The sequence below is a fragment of the Cryptomeria japonica genome, chromosome 10, assembly GCF_030272615.1.
Source record: "Cryptomeria japonica chromosome 10, Sugi_1.0, whole genome shotgun sequence".
NCBI classification, from domain to species: Eukaryota; Viridiplantae; Streptophyta; class Pinopsida; order Cupressales; family Cupressaceae; genus Cryptomeria; species Cryptomeria japonica.
The window spans coordinates 587,113,777-587,139,408 of record NC_081414.1 but is presented as its reverse complement, the minus strand read 5'-3'; the positions used below and the strand labels follow the sequence as shown (position 1 = coordinate 587,139,408).

Genomic DNA, 25,632 nt, shown 5'->3' with positions numbered 1-25,632 from the left:
TTAGCTCCTGGGATAACTGTCACGATCATAATTCACTTGTACCAAGCATTAGGCATAGGAACTTAGATAAAAATGTTAAAACCAAAGCCCCAAAAACTTCACGATTCATTTGTCCATAGATGTCTAATAGTCCATCCATCTAAAAAAGTTGCCCTCTCTGCCTTGGCAAGGCAAAATATCTATTCTGCTGACAGTAGCATTGATTAACTGATGTGCCACTTTATTGGCCAACCTATGTATATCATTATAGGAGAAACATCTGGATCTAGAGGAATTGGATATCATCAAGAATTCAGGTAATCTTCCAATGGCTATTATCCTTCTTCACGTGCTTGCCAAACTTGTAAATTTGTAATTATCATAGAATGTAATTTTTTGATGATGCTTTTGATAGATGCTTTCAAGGGACACCATAGGGCATCTCCAGTAGCAATAGCATTTCCTAGTTTTGTTTTGTATTTTTTTTATATAATAATAGAGGGAAAAGAGCCCTCACCCATTTACAAGAAAATGACTTTAAGATCACGGTTACAATTGCAAAAAAACAGAACACCACAAAGAAAAATGAAATCAAAAAGGACCAGCTGAAGCAAAGAAGAGAGCCACCCAAATTTCACCAAGATCTTCATTCATGTCAGATTGAATAGGCTCCCTGTATCATGGTCGAGGCTGTGAATTTCACGAACATAATCACCTATAGCCACAATCTGCATAGTACCAATCAATGTTCTTCTGGCATGGCACATAATTCAGCAGTTCACAATGATTCATGGACAACAGAGATCTCTCTGCATCATGGTTCATGTCATTTCACTTGCTCATATTTGACATTGATTTTTTTGCAGGGCTCCAGGCCATCAGATCAACTTTCAAGTACTGAGTATTGGCCAAAACGGCACCAAAGCTTCCTATGTCGTACCATAGCATTTGTTAATAAATTTGTGCCAAAATATTTGATGTACTACCCAACCATGAACCATTTGTGTCTCTTATCACACTACCAAGCAAGCTTTCCTCAATTTCACCAAGATGGGCTGGGCCAGCCAAATTTAGTTTGTAAAAAGGAATATCCAGAGGCTTCTACTTGGGTAAGATTTTATGATTCATCACATGGGTTTCACTATTATTAAATTAAAAACTCTTATCTGTTGGAGAGGGAGAGATTTCAAACCCAGTTATTTCATGGACAAACGGAGGCTCAACCAACTACAGCATAGTTGCATGTGGGTTGGATCAGAAAAAATAAAAGTCTAGAAAGATCAACATTGTGCTAGTGCATTGCCATGTAGCCAAATAAAAGTAAGTCCAACATTAAAAAACAAAAAGGGAAAAATAAAAATCACAAGGTGAAGTTCTAGGTGCAGTGATCTTCACAAAAGAATATGTATTCTTTCATAATCTCAAAGCAAGGGAAATCAAAATGCATTACTAGATCAAATGCTATCAAAGGACTAACCAAGGGTACCTTCACTATAGAAAAATTAACAAAGATTATGTGAGGAAAAAATGTATTTAACAAAGAAATTGTGACATTCACAATGCTACAAATAGATTAAAATGTTAAAGAGTAAAACTAATGCTCACAAATTCAAATTCAAGCATAAAGCAATCACTTGAAGAAGGGAGAAGCGAAAAGCAAGAGACCCTAACAAGAAAGAATTTTTTGTGGTATCACCAAACATTTTATGCTTCAAATATTAAATTCTAACAGTGAAAATGGAGTTGATCTCTGAAGTGGATAAAATTTCTTTTAAATGCTTCCAATTTGTGAACTACCAACTAAAATCACATTAATATCATTCAACGTTCTGGTATTGCCAGTGTGGAGAAGGTTTAATTAAACTACTTGTTATGTTTATATGGCAGTTGATAGCATAAATTATAACTAAAATATTTTGGAGCCATTAGACCAATACATAGAAAATACTTAAACGGAAAGAAATAACGAGTAAATATATGTGTGGAAATCACAAATTATAAATAAAATCAAACAATTTACTCACTTGCTTTGAACAATCATTAAAATCTGTAGTGATCTCACTGCAAAGTTGCTGGTATGCCCGATCAGAGCCTGTACTTAAATATTCCGTAAAACCCCTGAATGAGAAAAAGAATATAATAAGATTGTCTTTCATTGCATAGACACTACTAATAGTCAGCTTCACAAATCCACCAAAGTTAAGCTATCAGTCACAGCACAGACATCAGAAACTCTAAGCTGCATAATATAACTTGCTTGCATCCACATTCCAATTCCACACATGGATTAGAAACCCAAGACAAATCTAGCAACAGTGAAGAAATCATTTACAGTATTCTGTTAGAAAATATCAGAACTATTCATTCAAATTGAACAAAACTTGTTATATGCAGATCTGTGTTACCCCGAGTTTCTGGGTTGGGGGGACGGGGGCCGGGGAAACGGGTTTCCAGGACGTTTTTTTTTTTCCCGGAACAAGGAACGGCTATATATATATATATATATATATATATATATATATATATATATATATATATATATATATATATATATATATATATATATTAGAGTCTTGATTCTAATTCTAATTTCATTATCTTTTTTCCTTCTCAGACCAAAAGCAAAAAACCCTTTCACTTCTGAGTCTCTGACTTCACGTTTTCAATTTTCACCAGTATTTTTTTTATTTTCCAATTTTTCCTGAGTGCTGCCTGCCGTGAACTCCTCCCATCCGACGCCCAGCAATGTTTTCTTTTTTTCGTTTGAACTTTGGGAAGCAATACAATATCGATATAGATTATATCGATAATCATATATAATATCGATATAATCTATATCGATATCATATACTAATTACTCTATGATATTGATAAGTATTATATTGATATCGATATAATACTATATCGATATCAAAGTATATCGATAATATCTAAAATATTAAACAAAATGAAACTTTGCAAAAGAATAAAAATTAATCGCTCATAAATTATTATAATATTTATTATTTATTAATAATTATTAAATTATAATATTTAATATTTATTAATAATTATTAAATTATAATATTTAATATTTATTAATAAATAATAAATTTTATAATAATTTACAAGCAATTAATTTTTTTAAATCAGAAAAACTTTACTCGCTGCGAACAAGGATCTGGATTTTCTCAAAAAAAAATTAATTGCTTTCAAAACTGAAAAATAATATTTTTTAGTTTTTTTTATAAAAAAAAATTGGTTTTTAATTGCCCTTAGCGCCAGAAACAGCTAGCTGTCCCCAGGACGGCTACAGGACGGCTTGGGCATCCCCTGCTGTCCCAGGGATGGTCAACTGTCCCCGAAAAAATAGTTGACCGTTTCCGAGTTTCCGAGACGGTTTCCGAAAATTTTTGGGGATCGGGGACGGCTTGGAAACATTTTCGGTCGTCCCCAAGTCCCCGAAACGGATTCCGTTTCCGAAACAGGTGCCTTAAGGCCGGAAATGCGTTTCCGGGTAACACTGATGCAAATATAAGTACAAGTCAAGACTCAACAGCATACAACAAATACTACAACAATACCCCAACATCAACAACCATTAACTTGATTTTTTTTTTTTGTCAACAATGATCGGATGGCTTTGAGAATGGGTGATGGATGGCTAGGGTTTCGGAGATTTCCACAGGGCAAAGGGATGCAAAGACCCCGAAGAACTAGGAATAGTTTTCAGCAAAGAGCTTGGAATCCCCTTAAGGAGATTGAAAAGAAATTTTGGCGAGTGAAAGAAAACGACACATCTAACCAGGTAAGAGATTCAGTCCCAACCTGTACTATTGCAGTCCAAATAGAGAATGAGGAATGGAAGGAGGCAATGAACTCCATGTATGCAAAAGCTTTTTTTATGAAGTGGGTTGGGGAATGGTCGGCCTACATTAGAATACGTAAGTGGTGTAACGAACATTGGAGCAAAGATTTCACTATCAACACACTGCCGAACGGATTCTACCTTATCATCTGCAATACGGCAGAGGAGAAACAAAAGATTCTAAATGGTGGACCTTATATTATGGGGGGTATGGCTTTCTTTATTAAAGATTGGATCCCAAACTTTGATCCCCTAGCGACAACCATGGAGGAGATTCCAGTATGGATTAGGCTGTATAACCTGTCGAGCGAATATAAGCATCCAGAAACCCTAAAACTTATTGGTAACAAGATTAGGCATTTTATTAGTGCAGAAGATGCGGTGGAAAAGAAAGACTTTAGTATGTACACCAGAATATGTGTATATTGGAGGCCACTACCCCTGATTCCCCAAGAGATTGATCTTATTTCTCAATAGGGGATCTAGAAACAAAAGATTGAGTTGGAAGAAGTGGTTGAGAATTGTAAACTTTGCAAAAGTTCTCGGCATTTGACAAAGGATCGTCTAGTCTCAGAAAAAGGGAAAGGGCTTACAGAGGACGAGGTACAAGAAAAGCTTCAAATTTTATTGAGTCAAGAAAATGAACTTGGGGAAAGCACAGACATGTCAAATGGTGAACATATGGTGTGGGTCGGAGCCATTGATGCTATTATGGAACAAGAAGTCGGGTAAAATCACTTTCAAGGAAGAGTTGAGGTCAATAAAGATACAACTGACAAGGCTTATGAAGGGACTCAAGGTGTCAACCTTCTAAACTCTAATGAGGTGACTGGAATTGAATCGGGTGGGACAAATGTTGCTGTTGGAGGACAACGTATTTCCTTTGAATACTCGGATGAATTTGAGAGCTGGGGATCAAGTGGAGTGAGTCTAGAAGGACCAAAGGCCGCAGTGTGAGATAAGTCAAAAGGGGAAAAGATTAATTCAAGCTATGAGTTAGGAGTCATTGATCAGGATCAGAACCAAGCTAGGCTCCAATCTCCGAAGATCGAAAGAGAAGAAGAAGAGGTGGGTGAGGATAATGAGGAGGTAATCTTCAAAGATATCCAAATATCTCCTATTCGGAACCTGGAGAGCTCCTTTGAGGCGGAACAAGGAAATGGTGAGTCTTCTGATGACTCAAACGAGTCGGATACTCTAGAAGTTGATAAGGGGGATGAGGATCCTTTTGGATTAAATGAACTAATTGGCATTAAGGAGAAGAGAAGCCTGGGACAAACTTCATCACTTACAACTAAGGTGAAGAATGGAGAGAAAAAGAAAAAAGGCCCAAAATCAGCTAGGGATAAGCTGGAGATGGCAGGCAGTGCCAAAGGGCAAAGCAAATTGAGATCGGGAAGAGGCTATGCCTGTTCCCGGGGGCAATGAAGGTCCTTTCGTGGAATGTCAGGGGTTGCAATGCCCCTGACAAAATTCGTTTGATCAAGAGATGTCTTGATCAAACTTGACTAGATATTTGTTTATTACAGGAGACTAAGTTGAATAATGAGGATTTTGACTCTTTTTTCAAAAAGTTTTTTAGATGGAAAGGCCATTTAGTGGCTGCTTCTGGAGGGTTAGGTATTCTCTGGAATGAGAACACTATTGAGGTAAATATTGTGAACCAGGATTTCAATTGGCTTTGTGCTAGGATTTTCTCTAAGTCTTTAAAATGCACTTTCTTTATTATCAATGTGTATGGACCTACCAGTACTGAAGGGAAAAGGATTTTGTGGCGGCAATTGGGGGGGAGATTAGCTGAGGATAAGGACAGTGTGTTTCTAATTGGTGTAGATTTTAATGTTATTCTCCATCCTTCTGATAAGAAAGGTGGTCTTGGGTGGGCTAGACAATCACAAAAGGATTTCAGCGGTTTTGTGGTTGAAAATGGATTAATGGAAATTGCTTTCAAATGAGGTGACTTCACTTGGAACAATAGGCGTGCGGGGTTTCTTAATATTGTTGAGAAGCTTGATCGTTTCTTTTTTGGCAGGGAATGGGCGAAGGGTAATTGGGTCACGGAGGCAGAGATTCTCCCATTTGTTGGTTCTGGTCACTATCCAATCAGTGTTATTGTACAGGAGGACAAAGCCCCGGTAAGATGTCCATTTAAGTTTGAAAAGATGTGGATGAAACATGAGGATTTGAGGGATTTGTTATCTCAATGGTGGTCTCATCCCCACTTATGGACTGGTTCAAAAGCTTTCATATTTTTTAAAAGGCTCCAGTCTATTAAGGAAAACTTGAAGAGATGGAACAAGGAAGTTTTCAAGAATATTTTTATGGAAAGAGCTAGAGTGGAATTAGATTTGGAAATTCTACATTCCAGAATAATTGATAATGGAATGTCTGAAATGGAATTTGAGGAGGAAAAATTGCTTAAAAAAGAGTACGCTGAAATTTTAGCTAAAGAAGAAACATATTGGAGATAAAAGTCAAGGGAGTTGTGGTTGAAAGGGGGAGATCGAAACACAAAAAAAAATTCATAATTCAGTAAAAGCGAGGCGATCCCTTAACAAAATTTATTCTATTACAGGTCAAGGTGATAAGATTTTGGAGGACCCGGAGGAGATCAACAAGGAAGCTATTGAGTATTTTTCAAACTTCCTCAAAGAAACGGAGCATCAAGATGGGGCAGTGGATGAGGTTTTGTCTGTTATCCCAAGTTGTATTTCGGCGAGCCAAAATAGCATGTTAATGGGATCGGTCTCGATGGAGGAAGTTAAAGTTGCTCTCTTCTCAATGGGGGGTGAAAAAGCTCCCGGGCCGAATGGCTTCCCGACTATTTTTTTTCAAAAATATTGGGATATCTTTGCTAATGATATAGTGGTGGAGGAATCCAGACTGGAGAAGTATATGCTGAGGGATCTAAATAATACTTTTATTGCCCTTATTCCTACAAAAGAGAGATTTTGTTCCTTTGAGGATTTTAGACCGATTTCCCTGTGCAACACTATCTATAAGATCATCTCTAAGGTAATGGCTAACAGGTTCAAAAGGATTTTGCCCTCTATTATCTCTGAAGAACAAACTGGTTTTTCTCCTCAGCTATCAATTGTGGAAGGTATTATTGTGGCTCATGAAGCTATTCATTCCATTCGATGTGCTCGCACTAATCGCATGCTGGTCAAGCTGGATATCAAGAAAGTGTACGATGAGGTAAATAGAAGTTTTCTTTTGAAGGTATTATTGGCTTTTGGTTTTTGTAGTGATTGGGTTAAATGGGTTGAAAGTTGCATCAACACTCCCAGGTTTTTAGTTTTGGTTAATGGGAGTCCTCAAGATTTTTTTTAGTCCAGTAAAGGGTTAAGGCAAGGTGACTCCCTATCACCTTTTATGTTCATCACTATGGCGGAGGTTCTTGGGCGTTTGATTAGAGATAGAAAAAGGGAAGGAGTATGGAGAGGAGTCAGGGTTGCTAGGGGCATTGATCCAGTTTCACATCTTCAATTTGCGGATGATACATTATTAATGGGAGAATCATCCTTTCAGGAAGCAAGAGTTATGAGAGCAACTATAGACTTATATAGCAGGGCCTCGGGGCAATGTGTGAATTGGAGAAAATCGGATATATTTTTCTTTAATACCCCACTTCAAAAGCAGATTGAAATCGGGAAAATTTTGGGCATGAAGTCTGGTCTCCTTCCTGGTAAATATTTGGGTACCCCCTTATTTGGTGGGGCTTGTAAATCTAGCCTTTGGAAAGAACTAGTGGATATATGTTTGAAAAGGATGGACAGATGGAAGAGTCGTTGGCTCTCCTCAGCTGAGCGGATCCTAATGCATAAATCAGTGATTTCGGCTATCCCAATCTTTTCTATGATGTGTTTGAAGATTCCCCCTAAGGTTATTGAAGTTATTAGTCAGAAGATGAGGAAATTTTTCTAGAATGGGGCTAGAGAGCAGGATAAAATTCCTCTTTTAGCTTGGGATAGTATCTGTAGAGCAAAAGGGGAAGGTGGTGCGGGGTTACGAGACTCGCAATTAATGAATGAAGCCATGGGGGCTAAATTAGTATGGACCATCTACTCAAATCCGGATCAATTATGGGTGAAGATATTAAAAGGCTAAATATATCGATTCAAATGACAATCAGAAGATTTTCACGATCAGAAATCCAGTGAAGTGGTCAGCAATTTGGAATTTCATTCTGTCGTGTCGAAGTGTTATTACTGACCATACTTCGTGGAAAATTGGGGATGGAGCAACTGCTAAGTTTTGGGACGATTCATGGGATGGCTTGGAGACTCTAGGTAATTGGGAGGATCTGATTGATTTGAAACTTTTATTCTGCCAGATATGGGGTTGTAAAGTGAGAGATTATGTGGAATTGGGGCAGGATCTTTTTGGACAGGAATGCAAGTGGAAATCCTTAGAGGGGATTAATCTTTCCCCGGATCAAAGAGAAAGAATGTTGGCAATTTTCAAAAGTAGGAAAGTGGTGCTTATTCTGTCAAACTAGGATACCAGATCTTGGATAGCAGGGAAATAAATGAAGAATGGCCGATGAGGTTGTGCTGGGGCAATGCTTGCCTTCCCAAAGCAGGTACTTTTGCCTGGCTTTCTTTTAGGGGAAGGATTTGACAGGTGAACAGAGGAAGAGGTTGGGTTTTGCAGACCCCACGAAATGTGTTATGTTCAATAAGAATGAGGAGAGTGTGGACCACTTAGTGCTCAATAGTAACATCGCTCAATAATGTTAGTCAATGATTCAAAATAAATTGGGGTGATATGGTCCCCTCCCTGCCAGTTTAAGGCAGCTTTTTTGGGGGTGGCCCAGGATGAATAACTCATCCCTATTGTCTTGTATTTGGAATGTTTGTCCTTCATCAGTGGTGTGGGAGATTTGGAAGGAACGTAACAGACAAATTTTTCAGGACAAACAGGAGTCGGTGGAAAGATTGTGCCTTCGGATCAATCACCTTATTGGGGAAGTTTCTAGTGCGGCTGTATCTCAGAGGTTACTTCCAAATGTGGTTATGTCAAATTTTGATGAGAAAATTCAAAGGGCTTGGCCAGGCATTAAATTGAGGCCCATGAATGGGCTTAGTCGAGTGGATCCGATTCACAATAGTAGGCTAAAGGAAGAATGGTGTGAACCAAAAGAAAGATGGGTAAAAATAAATTTCGATGGAGCCTCTAAAGGCAATTCGGGGCCATCAGGGATATGATTTGTTGCTCGGGATTGGCGGGGAGATATTCTGGCTCTTGGGGCTCAAAGAATTGAGAATGGAACTAATAACTCTGCGGAAGGAATGGCAGCATTAATGGCAATCCGCTTTGCTAAATCCTTGGGCTTATCCAAAATTCATATCGAAGGTGACTCTTTGATAATCGTTAATGCTATTATTGCTGGTGAATGTCATGCATGGCACTTGAGTAAGATAATCTCTGTAATTAGGGATGAATTGGTAGATGTTCAATGCTTCCCGGTTGGTCATGTTCGTAGGTCAGCAAATGACGTGGCTGACACTCTGTCAAAATGGGCGGTTGGGTTTAACGAAATCGGTGAAGTTCGTGTGGAAGATTTTCGTACAGTGTTTTTCAAGGATTTCTGAGTTGGCACTCTTTCTCATTATAATGCATTTATGAAATGGTAGGGGATTGTGCTTGAGAGATGAGACAGCACATGTGGGACGATCAATAAATCGACGGTCGGAGGATATTGTGGCATTCATTTTCATTCCTTCTCTCAGCAACAATTTTAGGTGTTTGGCAAGGATGGAGGCGAATTTCCCTCTTTATACTAACAGGCCACAAACTGCCTTTTTCGATCTTGTCTCGTCGCTCAGAATGAAGCATTTATTCAAAGTTAAGGATGATGAATTCATCCACATTATGGAGTCGTTGTTTGGGGAGGTGTTTCTAGAGGCGAAACACAGGTTTCGTTCAAATATGGACGTGGTGACTATGGTGGTGGCATGGGGGCTAGAATTGGGTGACTCCACAGAGAATGTGGAATGGGTTGTACGGACTATACTGGACGATGAGTAGTTGGTGGGTCTAAACTCGATTCTGGAATGGGCTATTCCAGGAGCAGGATTCGATGTTAGTGAGTGTTTTGCGGACCAAAGGATGGAGGACCTCCATGAATTGGTCCCCTTCATGCGGTGGCCGACCAGTTTCAATAGAGCTGAATAGAGGGCAGAGGTGGTGCTTGCGTGGGACTCTCTGAAGAACCTTCTGCGACAGAGGATGGCTGTGGGTGGTTGTGTATTGGTTCCGGTGGCAAATGCAGGTAGTAGGAATGCAAATGGCAGTCGTGCTCGAGCTCAACGCCGACGCAGGCGTGCATGAGGGCAGTAATTGGCCTTTTTGTTCGGGTGGTGGTAGGATTTTGATCTTGCTTCAGCTTTTTGCAGACAAAAAATGAAAAGGTTTTTCTTTTTTGGTAGAAATTTTGTAAATTCGGCTTCGGCAATGCTTATTTCTCTGTGAATAGGGAAAGTTTCTTTGTAAATGTGTAAAAGTGTCACTATGATTATGGGGTAGGGTCTGTTTTTTGGGCTGGTGGTCTAGGGTTTTTCAGTTTTTTGTGTGGAAATCTGAACACAAGGATGTATGGGCATTATTTTGAACTTTGTTATAGTCACGGATAGAGTGTAGTACTATAATATGATATTGGAAATGGGCATGACAATCAAATCTTGGTTTTTTGCCCGGTTATGGGAGAATGGCGGTCTTGATGGATATAGGGGTTTGGTTTATATCTTGTATTCGGGCTCTGGTTTTTTTCTTCACAGAGTCAGCGATGGGTGTAATGAAGCAATGTAATAGTTTACTTTTATAAATAATTAATAAAATAGCATTTTACCGATCAAAAAAAACAACCATTAACTCAAGCCACAAGTTTATGCCATAGTAGAGAATGGCATTTCATCACATTTTGAGTAGTTCCCCATAGATCTCCATGTGGTGCATTTACATAATTCATTATGTCACTCTTCTAAATATTATGAATATGGGATAAGATTGGAATCTCAACATTAAATGATATTTTCTGCAATGGGACAACAAAAGAATGGAATACTCTCCAAGATGAATATAATCTGTCAGATAATAATAGAAGAACATATGTTGTGGTTAAGAAGAAATTACTAATGTTGAATCAGCCTATTCAAATTAACAATGATCTTGACTGTATTTCTAACTTTAAATGGACTGATGGATCTCCTTTCCTGAAAATTAAGGAAGTGTCTACACAATATACTTGTTCAGTCAAGCTGTATTATTGAGCATGCCAATAAGAAATGGAACCTTGATTGGGAACATAAAATGTGGTCTTAGTTTTTACATTGCTGGTCTAGTAAAATTGATCCTAAGAAAAGATGTTTTAGGTGGCAATTTATGATCCAAAAGCTAACCTTTGACAAGTCTGCAATATATCTCAGTTTGTTACCTCTATCTGGTCATTATTCTGTTAGAATTCATGAAATGCGAATCCCACAAGCCCAGTTATCTTCTACAAGAATACCTGTCACACATAAAGAGAAAATTGAACAACAAAGAGAATTGAAGACAATTAACAATAATTGAATGTATTGCTTTGAAATTGCTTAATTACAATGAAGGATATGATATCCTTATAAAGAAATCTAACTCTAAAGATAGGAACCCTAAATGGTGGAGTCTACAAGATAGACTGAGAGTTGAAACACAATGCATGAATTAGTCATGTATGCACAAAAAGCATAATAGACTAATTAATGCATGAAACTCTCGAAGTTCTAAACATAGTTTGCTTTTCCTAGTTTGCATTATGCATGAAGATAAATATTAATTAATTATTCGTAATTAATTAATTAACTAATAAATGCCAATAATTAATTACTAACCAATAACTAATTACTAACTAAGGCATTGATTATTTAGTGAATTAATATAATTAAGTGAATAATTAATATGTGAATTATTTATTCCAACACCCCCCTAAATGCACAACTGGGAGAGAGGCAAAGATATAGGAAAAAGCATGCAAAGATGAATGCATGATGAGTCTCAGCCTAAAGCCTGATTAGGCACCCATGAACAAACATGCTAGTTTCTCAGAAACGAAGCAAAGGAGAAAACCCAATGGGAACAGAACTCCTCTCTAAAAGAGAAACAAAAAAGTAAGTACAAAAACAATGTCTCAAGAGACTCTCTCAAGGACATATGTACTACTAACCCCCCCATGAGAGAGGATCGAAGCTCCAAAGCCCCCCAAGAATGATAGAACCCCTATGTCGATGATCAAACCAATGAGGCTCCAATGCGGAGGAAACAAAGTCAACGGACAAAGTAGAGGAAAAACTTGTATGTAAGGCAAAACTGGAAGGCTTGGATGCTAATCAAAGGAGAATGCATGATGATCTTGTAAAGAAAGCTCCAATGATGGTGGGATAACAGATGTGTTAAATATGTAATCTAAGAGGGAATGAAAATCCTCTAATATGTCCTCAACAATTGCAGTAGTGGGCTCAATGCATGGAGCTCCAATGTCTAGCGGTGTTGAAGAGGAATCCTACTAAACAGATGCAAACTCAACAGGAGGTGGAGGTGTAGAAGTCACAACACTGGTCTCAGGAACAACACATAAGTTCAAGTGACCTGACTTCACCTCAACATGCTCTCTTGAAAAAAGAGATGAATTCTCAGACAATGGAGAAGATGGACCAAAATGAGAAAAGGAGTACAATCGAAAAGAATGATCAACTGTCCCTGTAGCAACAATGTCTCCAGTCGTGCTGTCTCTGATGTGCACTGAATCTCGTGTGAACTCAACTATCTTCCCTATCCCACTGTGAGCAATTTGATAAATAGAGAGAAGGTTAGAAGACAAAGATGGTACACAAAGTACATCATTGAAAGTAGCGTCATCAATGTCGATAGAACCCTTCCCACATACTGTCAAAACAGTGTTGTTGCCCATCAAGATGTGTGGTGTAGGGGAATCCTGAAAAGATGAGAAAATATCTTGAGAAGATGCCATATGGTGTGAAGCACCTGAATCCAGTAGCCATCGAGAAGAGGGTGAACAAGTGGTTGCACATAATGCATGACCCTTTCCATTGGACTGTCCATATGTCTGGAATGAAGGAGAAGAAGACCTGTTAGACGAAGAAGGAATATTGCTCTTTGCAAGAAGAGCAGTCATATCTGAAATCTGTTTGTCATATCCATCAAACTTCTTCTGATGACAATATGTCTCATTATGCCCTTCCTTTTTACAGTAAGCACAAATAGGTCTTTCTCTCTTCAATGATTCTCCCTTAGGAGAAGGTGAACCAGAGGTGTTCTGTGAAGTGGAATCCTTTCCTTGCCTTGTGGTCTTTGGATTTTGTTTCTTACCTTTGCTAGATGAAACCTTCGTATCCATTTGAGTTGGTGTAGTAAGAAGAGTTGAAGCTTTTGAAGGCTTCAATGTACCCATCTAAATCAACTTGGATTGTTCTCGCATGAGTTGAATGGAAAACTCATCAAGAGAAGGCATGGTGTAGTTGGAGCCCATAGCATCCTTTGTAGCATAGAAGGCAGAAACAAAGACAGAATAATTTGGAACAAGCTTTGCAAGAATAGAAAGGATTAACTGATCATCTTTCTTCTCAATACCTGGCTGCTTTAGCTGAAGCCTCAAGGACTTAAGCTTTGTGAAGAGGTCCTGGATCGTGTCAAAATCACAAGGATTAAGACATATCAACTCATTCTCCAATTGATAACTCCTAAGTGTATCCTGCTTACCAAATAGAAGCTCAAGTTGTGCCCAAACTTCCTACGGTGTATTACAAGACTCAACATGAAACAAGAGATCGGGAGAGATACTCATGCAAAGAGTGCCAAAGACCTCATCACATCTGTTGAACCATTTCCTCTTTTCTGCAGCACTTGTAGGTTCGTGTTTTGTACCCTTGGTGACTCAACACAACCCCAACTTCTTAAGAGTGATCTCAATGTGAGACTTCCACTCGAGAAAATTAGAAGTGGTAAGAAGAGGCATGATGTTTTTCTCCATGATGCTGGAAAAAGTACAGATCTGAGACAAAAAAAAATACAGTAATAGAGCCCAAAACTCAGAACTAAATACCTCTAAGAACAAGTATTGCTGAGCTCGGATCACAGAAAGGCAGAATAGGACCAGAACAATGCACTGTTGACTTCAAAAGGAAAAAACAGAAATCAGATAAAAAAACCTACAAATAAGGACCTGAGATCTGGATAGAGCTCTGAATCAGCTTTCTGGCGAAAAAGGGAGTTTGAATGCACAAGATATGCCCCCGAGAGTGCAAACTGCAAATTACAACTTCAACTGTCAATAAATAAAAAAACCAAAAAAAATACCTCCAAAAATGAATCCGTCTCGAAAAAAGTTTTCCGACGATATATGGTTTGTCAAAAAACGACTCCGTATGCTCAAGTTATGAGCAAAAAACCAACCACTACTTTTTTTAACTTTGAAGGGCTAAAAATGGAGAAAATCAACTAAATTTAGAAGAGCTCCAAATTTAGTAGGTCCGTCAACATGACATCAGCGCTGATGCAATGTACTTTTGCTGCAAAGAGTTTGACTTTCTTTTTTTAAATTAAAAAAAACTTTTTGAAAAACATGCACCCACTTCATTTTTTTAATTTTATTTTTTAATTAAAAAACCCAACAATCAAATTTTTCTTTTTTTACCAGCCAGTTGATTTTTTTATTTTTATTTTTTGGAAAAATTTCTGACGCAAGTGCAGGAATAGGTACAGCCGTACGGATTTTTGTGCCTCAAAAAGTGTGCCAATGAAAAAATCATGCCCCTAATGCCGAAAATAGGCAAATTATATATCAAAATCCATGGAATCGACCTTCTAAATCCAACCATAAGGTCCTTTTGGGCCCAAAAAGCTCCAATTTTTTAGGTACCCTCTAGAACAAAGAAAACCCTCGAACTTCGAACCCTTGCAAAATGGACTTTGTATATCGGATTTCAATGAAACAAAAGACGATCCTGACTTTCTCGAGCCTTCTGGAATTGATGGTGAGCTCCAAATTAACCCAAGGTGAACAATTTGTTGTGTAAATGCAAATAATCTTTAAAAAAGTGAACAGGAATCTTCAAATCTAGAGCTCTAATACCTTGTTAGAATTCATGAAATGCGAATCCCACAAGCCCAGTTATCTTCTACAAAAATACCCGTCACACATAAAAAGAAAATTGAACAGCAAAAAGAATTGAAGACAATTAACAATAATTGAATGTATTGCTTTCAAATTGCTTGATTACGATGAAGGATATGTTATCCTTATAAAGAAATCTAACTCTAAAGGTAGAAACCCTAAATGGTGGAGTCTACAAGATAGACTGAGAGTTGAAACACAATGCATGATTCAGTCATGTATGCACAAAAAGTATAATAGACTAATTAATGCATGAATCTCTCAAAATTCTAAACATAGTTTGTTTTACCTAGTTTGCATTATGCATGGAGATAAATATTAATTAATTATTCATAATTAATTAATTAACTAACTAATAAATGCCAATAATTAATTACTAACTAAGGCATCGATTATTTAGTGAATTAATATAATTAAGTGAATAATTAATATATGAATTATTTATTCCAACATATTCATGGGTAATATTGTTGGGTGGGATGTTTGTGATAAAAGGTCCTAGTCTGAAATTTTGTCCAGTTGTGTTAAAAGGTAAGAAAAGTTCATAATGTGTTTTGGTTTTGTCTATCCACTGAAATTTTGTGGTTTATATGGAAAAAACAGAATGAACATCTATACCAAGGCAAAGATAGAATTCTTGCTGGGTCTACTTGTAGACTCACTATTTTGATGATTATGGAACAGGTCACACTAACACTCAGGCTGCCAACAGAAAGATTTATGAAAGTGTTAGAAGAAGGATCCTCTCCACTGTACAAAGAAGACATAAAAGAAGCTGACTACTGGCCACAAGACCTCAGAAACGTTGAAAAGAAGTTTCAGGATGAGTATCTGGACTTTCAAAATGTGTACATTAAAAAGCATTAATACCAATTAAGAAGGGATGCAGCAGTTAGAGATATGGAAGTCTCCCAACAGACCTTTGATACTACCAGTTGGGAGAGAATCTCCCCTTCCCTAAGAACATATGAATTATTTAAAGAAAGCAAGGTACAACCTAAGAGCAAGGACAAAAAGAAAGGTAAAAATATAGTGTCCACGAGGATGATAATTGAAAGGTCATTGTTAGCAAGAAAAATAGGGAGCACAGACCAAAGTTCTAAGCCCCAAGTAAAATCTGTGTTGTATTTATTGATGAGCACACAATTATACTGAGAGGGAGGGTGAATAAATATAGTACAATTCTTCACTTTTCCAAACTTAATACTATAAGCATATCAATTGAACAATATCATTCACATAAGATGCAACAATTACACAACACAAAAAGAACACAAGATTTACGTAGAAACCCTTATGGAAGAAAACCACGGCAAAATATTTGCTTATATAAACTTGTCTTAAAAACTTTGTAGACACCAATCCCTTCAATTCATAGACATCAACCTAATAGAGGCACCAACCCCCACAACTAAGCACCAACTTAGTGAGAACCACCAATCCCTCCTTTTGGAAGCACCAAGTTCCAAATCTGAAAGTAGATATACTTTCCTTCACAAATCTGTTTATAGATGATCCAATGGTTATCATACAAATGCTCTTCTTCACAAATCTACTTGATGATGATGCAATGTGTTCCTCCACAAATCTGAATGCAATGCTTTCACGTATATTTCTGTATATTTCTGCCATAGACTAAATCTTGCATTTATATTATACTATTCTTTACAAATCTGCCATATATCTCTTCTTTATATTCTTTTCTTCATAAATCTGCTATATATTCCAGTTTTATCGGCATTAACTCCTCCCTATAGATCTGCCATAATCTGTCCTTTATAATCTTCTTATAAATCTGCAAAACCTGCACAAAACAAATCTGAAAAAAAATTCATATTTGTCTGCTCTAGGACTGCCCTAGATCTGCTCTTATTCAAATAATGTTCAATTGATTGCATGATTGAATGACCTCAAGTGATCTCTTATTTATACCAACCCATGCCTCTTTACCAACGGTTGCATTTCTCAAGAACGAGTCGGCCAAGATAAATATTTTATTCAATTTTCATTTGCCTCCAAAACTGGGCGCTCACTTCACAAGGTCGGCCCAAATATAATGAGTACATTTTATTTCATTCGAACTTCTGCTCAAAGGATTGGCGCCAAAACAAGACTAGAATACGGTTCTACCGCTGGTTTTGAATTAAGAATTCGGCTTTAGTTAAAACCAATGTTGTGCACATAATCTGTCAACTTTCCATCCCAATATAAGACATCTGATAGACGAGTTCACGTTTCGATAGTCCCTAATGTTTAGAAAAAGAATTCTAATGAAATTCTGATTTCATCAGAGTCCGTTTACTGAATTGCGTGATGACGAGGAGTTTAACAAGCAAAATGCCAAGGTTCAAACCCTGGTAGACTTAGAACCCCAAAATGTTTAAACAAGGAAATTAAACTCCAAAAACACTAATCGAAATTCAATTGACGTTTCATAACTTCTTCAGTGAAATTTCAACCGAGATTTTGTAGTTCCTTCCGTGAAATCAAAAAAATGTTTATCCGTAGCCAAGAAGGGAAAAAATTGGGGCAACCATTTAACACCTGGACATCCAACGTAAAGGAATATGTAACTTCTGGTTTCTGAAATACAAAATAAGATAGATGAAGAGCTTTTGAAAGATTGTGTGTTTAGTTGTTATCAACGTTTCAGTTCACCCAGTATTTCATCATCAAAGTAAGAGCAAAAAAATAACAGGATTGCAAGATCGCAATAGAAGATTAGGGGCGAAAAAAACATAAAACTTTTGGCGTTGCTATTACAAAATGACAAATTGTGCGTTAAGCCCTGCCCTAAATAGATATGTGGACCACGAAGCCAGATATAAATGCGCTGTTGTCTACAATTCAGCAATTTGCAACCGAGTTTATAGAATTCAATGTAATAGAGTTGACAGTAAACCACATTTTTCATAAAGATGAAATGCTAACAGGGTTGCACCTTTTTAGCCGTGCATAAATTTCGGCTCTATTCTCCTGCACGGAGAGAAATCGACGAAGCAGATCGACCACCGCCACAGGTTTTGAAACGTCCTCAGCAACTTCCATTGCACTGCAGGTTAGCGTTTTCTCAAACTTTTCGCTCAATTCCTCCATTCAATCACTTTTGCCCCGACCACTTTATATAGGTCTCTGGTATGCAGGAGAAAATGAGTTGGACTGAAACTTTATTACTGGAGATGAAAACCAGCCGTGGAGGAAAAGTAAGAGTAGAAGAAAGAGCGCCAAATGAAGAATTAGGAAAATAAAAATATGGATGATAAATATTATGAAGTTAACTTGGGGAAAAGGAGATTACTATATCAAAGAATTTACATATATTTTTTATAATAAAGCAGCTAAAATAAGGGGGCTGATTTGGAAAATACAGCAAGCCTCAAAAAAGAGTAAAATCAGCACACACACAGTTGTCAAACGGCAGTCAGCCAATCCCTACCTTAATCATCAAAAACAAAAACCGCCTACAGCTATTGGATAACCCAAGATTGATAACAATCTCGTCCAAATAGCACCTTAAACAACAGATAATCAACATATTGTTCAAACTATAAAAACTGAGGAAAGTAGTAAGAGTCTTGGCAAGCCTCATATGGCTAATAAGGAAATTAAACTTAACAGAGATCCAGTTGATCCAGAAATTAAAACTATAACAAAAAAGAAAAGCTTCCACCATTAATCTTGTTTTCCAGCTCCCATGTGTTGTGAGAGCAGAAGCCCAATCCAATCTTCAGCTAGGAACTCAAACCGCCATGTTCCAATTTCTCCTGGTACAGCAAACACATTGAAGTAGTCGAGGAGTGCATGACTTTAATGGCGAATTTCCCAATTTTGTTGACATGGGACTCCAGATAGTCCATCTTCTTCTTCACTCCATTCAGGTCCTCGGAGATAGCATTACAACCTGCACACTGCACCACCTCCTCCTTGTACCCACCTTCAGCAGCAGTCTGCCCACCCTCAGACTTTCCTTCGTCCTCCTCAGAGATATGCGGGGGGGAAGTGTTAGAATAAGGGGAGGCGTTCTTATTATCATCCTTGATAATCTCAGAGTCAGGGGCTTTTGTACCCAGCTTGGAGGAATCTGAGTCTTCCGTAGCCTCCATCTCATCCTCAACCTTATCACTTTCTGCCTTCTCACAATCTTCCTCCTCCTCATTAACATAGTTCTTCCTCACGATAATTTTGTTTCATCTGGGGTTTGCCAGCAAACCCATGGGATCTTCGCGGGGTCACTCCATCCTCCGTGTCAGACTCAACTAACAAGATTTTAGGTTCTTTCTTGGGTTTCTTGGAGGTGGGTTTAGCAACGGAAGGGTTGCCTTTGTTTTTCTCCCCAATTTTGGGCGAAATGAGAGGGGCGTGGTCAGGGGATTGACAAGGCATAATAGGCTTTTTCGAGGTCTTTTTGAGACCTTTTTTAGTACCAGCAGGGGAGCCCTGGATGGAGGGAGCAGGTTGAACAGAGATGGGTTTAGGAGGACACAGGGCCCTGTGAAAGTTACATATGTTATGATCACATGTAAAAAGTATATATGGAGTAGAAATAAGATAAAAAGGAAAAATAGTTTTGCAAGTCTAATTAAAAAAAGTTTTGCATTATCTTGGGTGTAAAATTAAAAGATGGATGATGTCCAAACAAAATTGAGTATATGGAATATGTCATTTTGTATATGGGATTAATGGAAACAAAATGTTATTACATCATGAAATGTCTCACTTAAAGGATATTTGGATTAAATATAATGATATCTTGAAAGTTGACTTCTTCACTATCTTGTTTGGAGAGAAGAGACTAGCACAAATAGGAAACTTCTTGACCAAGATCTACAACAAAATATTCAAGATTACAAAGGAATGGTTATTAATCAAGGATAGTTAGGAAACACCTATTAAGGGTGTTTGTGTATAAAGAAAAGATGTTTCTATCCTTTATAGGTTTTGAAGTATCTTCCTTGATAGCCAAGAATACCCATTCCTTTCCATTGTCAGATCCACTAGCTGAATCTTTTGTCAGTTCATCATCAGTTACACCTTCCTCATCCGCATAGTAGCATGATTTATCTTTGTTTCTCCTATACATATGCTTGCTCTGATATTCATGGTTAGGCCTAAAAGATCTTCTATCTTTCTCTTCAAATCTTGAATTCCTCTTAGGACATCTAGATGCAAAATGACCTATCTTATTACATACAAAACATTTGAAAAGTGATGTTCCTTCATACTTACTTCCTCCCAGACCTTTAGGTACACTTATAGAAAATAGGGCTTCAAGTTCTTCAAACTCTTCATCTTGTTTCCTCATATCCTCCAGTTCCTTCGCATATAATGCTTTCCAATCACTCTTGTCGGTTGATGATGTAGATGCCTTTAATGCAGAATCTATAATTGCATCTCCTTGAGGACCAAATTCTTCAAGATCAAAAGAAGATATCTTTCCAACCAAAGTATCCCTGTTAACAAAAGTGTTAGACATAGTTCTCAGCTCATTAATTCCAAGAGCCTTGATCTTGTAAGCTGGAGGAAAAGCTCTCAATACTTTAGAAATAATCTTGTCTTCGCTTAGAGATCCACCACAACATTGAATTCTGAAGACAATTTCATTAACTCTTTCCATAAAAGCTATAATTCTTTCATCTTGCTCCATTCTCAGGTTCTCATACCTTACCCGATAACCATCAAGTTTAGCAATTTTAATAGTATGATCACCTTCATTCAGAGTCTCCAGCTTATCCCATGTAGGTTTTGCAGATAATTTATCTATTAATCCCATTACTTGCTAATCTGAAAGGGCGCTCAAGAGGGCTTATCTAGCTCTACAGTCATTTTCAATGTTCTTATCCAAGTCTACTGGAGGAGGGTTTCCAGATGCTAGATCATAAGGAGTATAGCCTTTCTCAGTGATCTCCCAAATCTCCTTTTTAAGACATCTCAGATGAGTCTCCATCTGAAGCTTCCATACTTTGTAATTTGTTCCTTCAAGCCCAGGGTTGTCCTTCTGATAAGTAATTGAAGTTGAATGATTACTTGCCATAGGATCTTCCTCAAGCGGTTAAGCTTCTATAGAGAGGACCAAGCTTTGATACCGATTGTTAGGATAACCAGTGAACAACTGAGAGGGGGGGGTGAATCAGTTGTTTACAGATTATGAAATTTTAAGCACACAAAACCTTTTACTAGAATGCATAAACCAAATATCGGAAGAGAAGATATATCAATTAAGAACAGACATAAACCATAAACCAAATACCATGCATCCACAACACATAACACCAAGATTTATATGTGGAAAACACAGTAAAGGGAAAAACCACAGTGGGAAGCCTACCCACAGTCAAATAATACTTCTGCAGTAAGTATGTGATTACAATAAGGGGCATGCACATGCAGGAAGGCCAACAACCTATAGCACACTGCTCATCACAAAGGAGCCTCACTAACTACAAAAGAAATCCATACCACAATCCAGAAATAAGAATGAATTGCAAGAATAACATCTCCTATGCCTGAGTACAGTTTCGATTAAGCTCAATGTCGTAGGTCTAAGACCTCTTACACAAACCCAATTCGATCACCTATGATCGACCAAACCTTCTGCATATGATTACAACTTTATTCGCACATAGATAATCCCATAACCATGACCAACAATCTACAAAGAGCTCTTACATCATATTTATACCAACCCGGGACCTAAACAATTAGGTTGGCCACCTAAAAGATAATACAATAAATCCATTACATAAACCTGCAAACCAATGATAAACCAAGTCGGCCTAAGACCGAAATAACATTAACCAAACAATAAATTCAACTGGTAACGCATCAAGAGCATGCACCAACGCGTTACATAAATCGGTCCATAACCTAGCAGAATAACACCAGACCTAAAATAGGTTGTCAAAAGCCAAATGAAATACCATTGATCAACTGGAACACGAACACGATAACCATCAACATCCTGAAAACCTTTTAGAATCCACACCAACACCACTTATCAAATTCATCAAAAGATCTTCAACAAAGCTCTGTCGATAAAACCCTTACCGATAACCAAAAGGCTTACTACAACATATGATAGCTTCTAGATCGCCATATCCCAAACCAACTGAATGTGACACGTATCTGAATAACATGAATGACCAAACCAAACCAATTCCACCAATCAGAATATACTAGAGAAAAGTCTCCTGATCATCATCAAAGTCCAACCACTCTACCAGAATCCGATAGACAACCAAATAAGCTAGTGTTGACATTAATGCAACACGTAATCAATTCCTCCAAATTGCCAACACATGTCTTTCCAATTGAATTATCTTATTTACTCTAGTTTTTCTCCAGAACTCATTCTTAACTAACTTAAGAATTCTATCTATCTCCTCCTTAGAAGTCACGGAGCATAAATTAACTAATACATATTCTCTTAGTCTCCCATCTTCCTTATTAGCTGTTAGTCTTCTTGCATCCAAAATTTCATACAAACTCTTGGGTATCTCTAACATTATTTCAATTAGAGCTTTACTATACACATTCAGTTATTCTACAGTAGCTTCCTCTAATGATCTTGTACAATTTGCATCAAAATTGTCATACCATTTTGTCAGAGGCTTCAGATTACATTTCTTTACTACCTCATTTATAATTTCATTCAAGTACATAAGAGGTTTAACTTCAAATTTTCCTTTCTTCATTACCTCATCAATTATAGATGATTTTGGTTTCTTACCAGATTTTCCTCCACCAGATGGTTTCTCCTTTGTGACTTTAGAGGCCTTAGTAGCTTTGGCCTTTACCTCCTTCACCGCTTCATCATCCACAGTAAAAAATCTTACTGTCTTTCTCTTCTCTCCCTTTTTGGATGATTTGACTGATGATTTAGTTGGTTTTGCAGGACCGGAGGAGGGAGCAAAGCTCCTTGATTGTCTTGATTTAGGTGCAGATGCTTTCGGTTTGGCCTTCTTAATTGTCTTCTCTTCAGAGAGGATGTTCCTCTCTCTTGCCTTCCGGACTGCCTCTTTAGTAATTCCCATGCTCTCTGCAAGAGCCTCAACTTCTTTCCTCACCTTCTTTTGAATCATAGGCTTCTTGAATTGTTGATGCAACTTTAAGCTTCTCTCCGCATAGGTGCTAAACCTCTCCTAAGAGGGATCCACTAGTTTTCTCAACAAGTGTTGTGCATTGAGATCCAGAATTTTCTCATCTATTTCATATCCCATTGGCATAATCTAGGGTATTCTTGGTTCAACGACTTCGATTAAACACTAATCTATATCAACCATGAAATAGATTGTATCCTAATATTTCTCCACTATGGACTTGGGAATTATTTCTCTTTCATGCATTTCCTTCTGAAAATTCTTAAAGTATCCCCACAGATTAGCATTCTGGACCTTAGAGTCACCAGAGTTATACAAGTACTCCTCGATCTGCACACCTATAGGTCTATCAAAGGCCCACTGTACCTGACCAACTCTCTTTACTTCATTCATGAAGTAGAAAAACAAAATAGGATTAGAGTTTTGTATTAGATCGAATGTTTATTATTCTCCTTAATCTTCTTCAAGTTTTTATTAGCTCACTCTGGAGCAGTTCACACGTCATACTTCTTATTTTCCTTCATAATGTCATATGCAACATAGATTGTTGTTCTGGAAATACAATTCTCCCTACTGGAGTAGTAAACTTTGTACCCAATCACCATTGAGGCAAATTTGACATCATGCTCCAAGATATCATTGATAGTCATTGTGCTTTTATCGAATTTAGACTGGGTTGCATTCGTAACAATCTCATTCTTTACCGCCTTTAATGAGGGCAACTCTCTGGATGAACACAAACTAGTAACAACCCTAATAACATTCTTCATGATCTTGCAAGTCTTGATCAACCACATGAACTCATCATGAATTCAGCTCAACACATATCAGACCCATTCAGGTTCATCAAACATTGGAAATCTTACATATTGCATGAAACCCTTGTTCTCCAAAACTTGGAACTTTGATTTAAGCATCGAATTTCCATCGAAAAATTGGTTGTCGTAGAGATTTAATAGGTCAGAGCTTCCCAATTCCTTGATAAGGAAATGAGTATAAACCCTAACATCCTCAATATGCAATACACCATACGGAACCAATGAAAATGCACCCTTCGAATCATTTTCCATGGAGATAAATATATGGATTTTGAAATTAGGTCGGGCTCTCTCTGTGATGTCAACAACTAAAGGGGTAGCAGTACTATATGCAGCCATTTTTCAAATTTCAAATTAAAGGGTTTCACCGATAAATACCTTTACCACCAAATTCGGTTTTCACCTGAGAAATCTTCTTTCATGCTTCGGTCATTGAAACATTCTGTTTGTAGAGCTCTCCTTTCTTATTCTCTTTGAATGCAAAGTGAGAAATGAAGTTATTAAAATGCTTTTTATCTTTCGCATACCTAACTTTTCATTGTAATAAATGCACTTTACCCTAATACTTCCAGATACTTTACATCTTTAAGAATTCCTTTCTGGATCTTCAAATCTGCTCATACTCTTCCAGAAATCCTTTAGATAGATTAGTCATCATCAAATTAAACTTCTGCAACCTGTCGGGATCGAGCACAAATCTCAAACAAGGGGTTTATAAGATTCCATGAAAAATCCCCCAAGGCCGGATGCCTTAGCTTAGTGACCAGATGAAGTTCCAACGTCGGAGTCAAGTGCGGACCCACTTCCTATATCATTATCATTTTTCTTAACCCATGTCTTCTTCATATAATCTATGATCTCTTTAACTTTCTCTTTGCCCTTATCATTTGCCTTCACATTCTTTTTCTTATCTTTCGGACCCTTCCTATTCACTTTTCTGCTCTTGCAATATTTTGCAATGTGACCAGATTTGTTGCAAGCATAGCAAACAACATTTCCTTGCATAGGCCTGAAATTCATCTAATTTCCTCTTGATCTGCATTGATTAGCAACATGTCCAAACCTACCACATGCATAGCATCTAGTATTTCTTCTATTTTGAAAATTATTCATCACACTTCTGCATTCATTTGACGTGTGTCCATACTTATTGCATTTGAAACATTGACCGAAGAAAGATGGGGGATTATTATTCATCTCATTTCTGCATTGACTAGCCATATGACCAAATTTATTGCAAACAAAATAGTTACCATTGAAATTATAAGCATTAGATTGCCTTACCAGAGGCCTTCTAGAACTGATCTTCTAATGTGTTGATTTGGTATTACCTTGACCAGATCCAGAGCTTTCACCTTTCTCAAATCCAAGACCTCTTGTGTCATTAGTATTCTTCTGGCTTTCAAGAATCTCATCAAGTCTGGTTGAAATGATTCTGAACTTTTCCTTATACTCATTTGCAGCTTCAAGATCATATTTAAGAAGAAGGATCTCCTTTCCAAGGTCTTCTTTGGTTTCATGCAATTCATGCTTCAGTTGGTCATTGTCACAATCAAGTCTGCAACATTCATCAAATCTTTCTTTCAATGATAGAGAAAGCTTCTCCCCATTCTTCTTCCTTTCCTCAATCTCCTTTGTCAATCTCATAATAATGGCTTCCATCTCATTCTTCTGAACTACATTCTCTCTAGCAAGCTTCTCACATTCCTATATCTTCTC

At 37.5% G+C, this 25,632-nt stretch overlaps 1 protein-coding gene across 1 annotated transcript in view; it reads right to left on the bottom strand.

Moving 5' to 3' along the window:
- Nucleotides 1-18,213, bottom strand: part of LOC131071900 (uncharacterized) — a 51,945-nt gene extending 33,732 nt beyond the window's left edge. Inside the window, exons 1-2 of the mRNA XM_058007871.2 lie at nt 17,941-18,213; nt 2,004-2,097 (exon numbers count right to left, since the gene is read on the bottom strand). Coding sequence (XP_057863854.1) covers nt 2,004-2,097; nt 17,941-18,095 — 249 coding nt within the window. The 5' untranslated portion in view covers nt 18,096-18,213. The remainder of the gene's footprint in view (nt 1-2,003; nt 2,098-17,940) is intronic.
- Between the last annotated feature and the right edge of the window lie 7,419 nt (nt 18,214-25,632).